Source organism: Embiotoca jacksoni, unplaced genomic scaffold, assembly GCF_022577435.1.
Source record: "Embiotoca jacksoni isolate LCO1_2020_lvr unplaced genomic scaffold, fEmbJac1.0.p SCAF_58, whole genome shotgun sequence".
In the NCBI taxonomy this organism is placed as follows: Eukaryota; Metazoa; Chordata; class Actinopteri; family Embiotocidae; genus Embiotoca; species Embiotoca jacksoni.
In genome coordinates, this window is record NW_027185412.1 from 1,350,071 (window position 1) to 1,355,353 (window position 5,283).

Sequence of the window (5,283 nt, forward strand, 5' to 3'; positions counted from 1 at the left end):
TGGGGTGGGGGGGGTTCGGCCGCAGGTCTGAGATGTCGTACGGACTCTGAACTCACCACCTGGTGTCTCTGAGTCGTCTTGAAGAACGTCTCTTTGTCATCGCTGCCCAGAAACCTGCAGACAGAAAACAGACAGAATCAGATTGGTCTGCTCCCATAGAGAGGACGGACGGCGGGACACAAACGTCCCCCGGCTGTCCTCAGACCGGACAGTCATGTGATCATCGTCCGGGACTCCTGGTGTCCCTCTGAGCTCCAGATAGACTTGTGAAGGATGTGAAGACATGAGGACGGAGAGCTGAGTGTGTGTGAACCTCTGCAGCTTGTTGGTCCTGAACTGACAGGTGTAGTAGTCGGGTGGAGGGTTGGGGACGTCCTGGTACAGAGGGTTGGGCAGGGACAGCTTGGACAGGACCTGCTCGGACCAGTTGATGATGGGAGCGTTGACCACCTGCAGGAGGACAGAGGACACGGTGTGAGGACGTGGACATGTGCAGGGACAGCAGCGGAGGACGATGTGTTCACCTGCAGAGGGACTCGGAGACTGATCTCCTCTGCGTAGTAACAGAGGACGCTCCATGGAGCGCTGAGGAGGATGAAGCTGGTCCTCTTCTTCGCCTGTAGGACCTCCTTCTGCAGAGAGACACACCTCCATCACGGGTCAGGTATTTAAGGTGCAGTACCACTGAGGACCACTAGGGGCTGTCTCCATAGACTCCATCTGTAGTACCTCTGAGGACCACTAGAGGCTCTCTCCATAGACTCCATCTGTAGTACCACTGAGGACCACTAGGGGCTGTCTCCATAGACTCCATCTGTAGTACCACTGAGGACCACTAGGGGCTGTCTCCATAGACTCCATCTGTAGTATCACTGAGGACCACTAGGGGCTGTCTCCAACAGACTCCATTCAAAAAGCATCAACTTCAATGTTATTATAAAGTTTTAAATAATAATTTATGAATTATTTTAATTATTATAAGTGATGGTGTCATCAGCTAAATTCTCTTGAACCGGATCACTTCCAGATGTTTGACCTGACCGCGGCTCACCTTTCTCCTCAGGTGTGTTTGTTTTACTCACCTTCTCCAGCAGCAGTCCAGAGTGCCTCAGTTTCTTCAGAAACTCCTCCCTCCACTTCCTGTGGGTGTGGCCGACACCTTTACTCTCCTCCTGTAAGGTCCGAGGCTCCTCCCACACCAACACGAAGTCTGTCCAATGGGAGCAAAGGACACACACCGTCACTGTTCTGCTATTGGCTGCTGTGCGGTGATGTCACATTAGACCTTATTTATGGTGGAATAAAAGTGTTGACTCAAACCGTAATGGTCAAATTTGAAAAAAAAAATCATATTATTTACTCTGCCACCATAATCTATAAATGTCTGAGTAGATCTATAAATAAAATAATTCACTAGAAGAACTGCTGTTGCTTTTAAAAGTGGGACTCCACAGGGTTCCTTTCACGGTCCACTTCTGTTTACAGCCTTTTTCTAATTAATACTTAATACTTTCGTTTTTTTGTGATTGCTTTGTAGCTTTTCTTAAAAATTTGTGGTCTAATTTGTGGAATTTGAAGTGAGTTCTTTGCCGTAAAATTGCAGGAATTAGAAAAATGTTTTGTTTTTGTTTCTGATAAAAATTAATCTGTGGTGACATATTTGGCCTGTAATGTGTTTTTCTTCCTGTTTTGAAGATCAAAGTGATAAAAAGAGTCTAAAGTGACGTATATTTCCAGAACAGACCGTCTGTGACTGATATAGAAACAAAGAATAAATCTGCCTTCAAAATAAGAGCGTTACATGCTTTTAAAACACATTTATTCAACGCTAAAACTAAGTTCAGTCTCTTCCAGCTGGAAGTGGAGAAAACTCATCTAACATGTTCCTCGGTCCATCACAAGAACACATTACCCACAAACCCTGGCACTTCCTGTTGTAGCTGTTAGCTAGCAGCAGTTTGTTTTGATGGTGAGAGGAGAGGGGGCGGAGCCTCGATGATTGGAAATGAACATTTATATATATATATATATATATATGAATAAAAATAATTTTATTTTGAAAGGAGACTTTATGATGGAAAACTTTCAACTGAGTTTCTGTTTGCGATGTTTTTGGAGGGAAATTGTGGGAAATTTTGCAAAATTGTGGCTTGTCTGTCTTCATATTTTAAATCTGTGGTTTTTGACATCTTTTGGACTCCATAGACAAAATCTGCAAAACAATGTCTGATTTTCCCATCAAAATGTTTCATCCATAACAGATAGATTAGTAATAATTCAGCCAGGATGTGTCACATCGGATAACGCTGACTCAGCAGAGCATTTGTTTTACTCACCAACTCGAGTCGATCCGTCACAGAACAAGTTCCTGTCCCGAGGTTGGCCCGGTGCATTCTGGGAAATAACAACAGGTAAAAACAAAAAAAAACCTCGGTGTTAGAATAGTTAAACATCTGAGTTCTCTCAAATCAACTTCTGTTATTTTTACATTCTCTATTTAGTTGTTTGCCTGTTTGCAGCCGTTTTGCTTCATTTATGTGTATTTACCATCTTTTTTCTTTTCTTTTTTTCTTTTGTGTCGGTGACGTTTTTCTGAGTCACTTTGTTCAGATTTTTCATTTGTTTTATTTCTGCATCTGTTTGCTGTTGGTTTGAATTTATTTCTGTATATTTTGTCTCTTTTTCTCTTTTCTTTCCAACAGCTTTGCTTTTGTATTCACTCTTTAATATTTTCTGTGTAAATGAGGAAAGATATCGACTCCCCTCCATCATCATTTCCTGGCACTTAAATGAGAGCAGATTTACAGCTTGGAGACTTCCTGCTGTTTCTCGTCTCCACAGTTTGTTAATGGTGATGAACCCGGCAGTAAGACGAAGACCAGAACAAACACAATGTTCTCTTCATCACTCAGTCAGTGTTAAACAGCGCGGCGCCGCCCTGTCGCACCTCCACAACACTTCCTGTTTCCTGCTGGCGCCGCGTTAAATCAAACAAGAGCTGAGTTCAAATATAAAACAGCTGAGAGGCTAAAACATGAAGCTGCTGATTGTTTTCATGTCACAATCATGTTTAAAGGAGCTACGCTAGCAGTTTCTCTCTGCTCAGTCTTTATGCTAAGCTAGACTAAATGTATCCAGCACAATGTTCAAAACACTGAATTGAAAACATTCTAAAATAAAGAAAATTTTGACTTTTTTCAAAACACATTCCAGCTTTTTTTAGTCTCAGAATATTTCAATGCACTTTTTATTTACTCCTTCAACTGCTTGAGTTTTTTTTAAATGAATGTTTGAAAAATAAAACTCCTAGATTTTATTATTATTATTTAAGTTTTCAGAAGAATATATAAAGTAAAGTAATTATTTCATTTATGTCTACGGATTCTTCATGTTTTAATAATCTGGTGTCAGACAAAATAAACTCAGCATTTGACTGAATAAACAAAAATAAATAATACAAATACTTCGGAAGAACTTTTTCTTTAACTCGTACAGCTAAGAAGTATTCAAATGAAAATATTTTTATCGAATGTTTTGTTGATGAATATAATCGAAGATTTAAGTTCAGTTGAAATAAAAGCATCAGCGGCTCCAGGACGTCTCCCTGAGGAACGCCTTCACTGGCTTTAACTCTTCTCTCTTTTCTCAACTTTCCAGTCGTCAATCAGTAAGTTACTGATCAGATGAAACTCAATCGTCCGTTACCATGGGAATGCTGCCGTAGTTCTCCTGGTTGGTTTCCATGGCGATAAGCATGGCACTGTCATCTCTTTGCTCGCCTTTCTTCATCGTCCTCCCTCACATTCACCCTCCTCCTGTGGACACACACACACACACACACACACACACACACACACACACACACAGACAGACACACACACACACACACACACACACACACACACACACACACACACACACACACACAGTTAAATGTGACGTCAGACAATTTTGTTTTCTTAAAAACATCCATCTGATAGATTTCATGTTGCTGCCTTTCCTCTGAGTTTCCTTTTGTTCCAGAGTCCAGGTTTAAAACTATATTATTGATTGACATATTTTTTTTAATGTTTTTACTGTAGAATGTTCTTTAATAATTCTTCTTTTTTACCAGTTATTCTTTTTAATGTTTTTTTATCCATAAAAAAGTTGTGCTTCTGCTCTAAACTGCAAATAAACTCTTATTGTTGTCAGTCAGTTGTGAACGCTGCCTGCAGGAAGAAAAGAATCACAAACAGTTCATAATGAGGTGAAACTGAGAAGGTGCGTTCAGGTAAATTCATCCACCTCCAGGGCAACGCAAAGTAACCAAGCAGAAGGATTAAAGAACGATTCAAAACTATAAAAAATGTCGTCAAAATAATCCGAATATAAAATTAAACGTTCATATTTTAAAAGTTTGTTTGTGAAACTGATGATATTTCAAGCCGGATATAAAACAGGTGAATGTTTCCTTCGGCTCTCTGTTTACAGTTCAACACAGTTCATCATTAAATCCACAGAAAAACCATAGTTCTGTTAAACTTGCTTCCGTTTACTGACAGAAATAAGCATCTGTAAGTAATACATATTCATATTTCCGTCAATAAAACAGGAAAACTGTCCTTGAATATAAATACATATAAACTATTTAAAGAAAGTTTTCAACTTTGGTTTTAAATGATTTTCTTTCAGTTTTTTTTCGAAACAAATTCCTCACAGCGACCGAACCTTCAGTCTGAAAGTCAGATTTACATCCACAAACCTTCAGAGGTTCAAATAGGATTTAAATTACTGAAACTACAGCTGCAGAGTCAAACCTCCATTTCCAGAGTTCAGACAACCAGCAAATTAAAACCTGACGAACCATCGACATGATGTTTCTTTCTGTTTCTTTTTTCTTTTCTTATGTTTTTAGACTTTTAAAGAATTTCTTCATAAATAAACAACTTGGTGATTAAATGTAATAAATGACAGAATAACTGATTGATTGATTGATTTAAACTCTCCTCCCTCTCTCACTCATCATGGTGCCGTTGGACTCACCTGTGTGGGCGGATGGAGACGAGCTCAGGTGAAGCTCAGGTGAAGCTCAGGTGAAGCTCAGGTGAAGCTGCAGCTCTGCAGAGGACTGCTTGTTTCCAGCTTCTGACTGACTGTGTGAAGCCCCGCCCCCTCCCTGTTAACCCTCGCCTCTCATCTTTACTTAAAACAAACACTTCTACTTTGTCCTGTCGAACATTCACAGTAAAGTTCCGAATAAAACTACAGAAATAAAAGAGAATTAAGTTAAAGTTTCTTCTT

The 5,283-nt window shown here is 39.9% G+C and overlaps 1 protein-coding gene across 2 annotated transcripts in view; it reads right to left on the bottom strand.

Annotated features, from left to right (window-relative positions):
• Positions 1–5,072, bottom strand: part of ano7 (anoctamin 7) — a 20,182-nt gene extending 15,110 nt beyond the window's left edge. The window contains exons 1-7 of one of the 2 annotated variants that reach the window (XM_069173148.1): positions 5,026–5,072; positions 3,706–3,815; positions 2,337–2,394; positions 1,083–1,210; positions 525–632; positions 314–450; positions 57–114 (exon numbers count right to left, since the gene is read on the bottom strand). In XM_069173148.1, the coding sequence (XP_069029249.1) occupies positions 57–114; positions 314–450; positions 525–632; positions 1,083–1,210; positions 2,337–2,394; positions 3,706–3,789 (573 nt within the window). In that variant the 5' untranslated portion in view covers positions 3,790–3,815; positions 5,026–5,072. Of the gene's footprint in view, positions 1–56; positions 115–313; positions 451–524; positions 633–1,082; positions 1,211–2,336; positions 2,395–3,705; positions 3,920–5,025 lie in introns of those variants that run through there. The other variant, XM_069173149.1, reaches the window with a different exon arrangement.
• Positions 5,073–5,283: the final 211 nt, after the last annotated feature.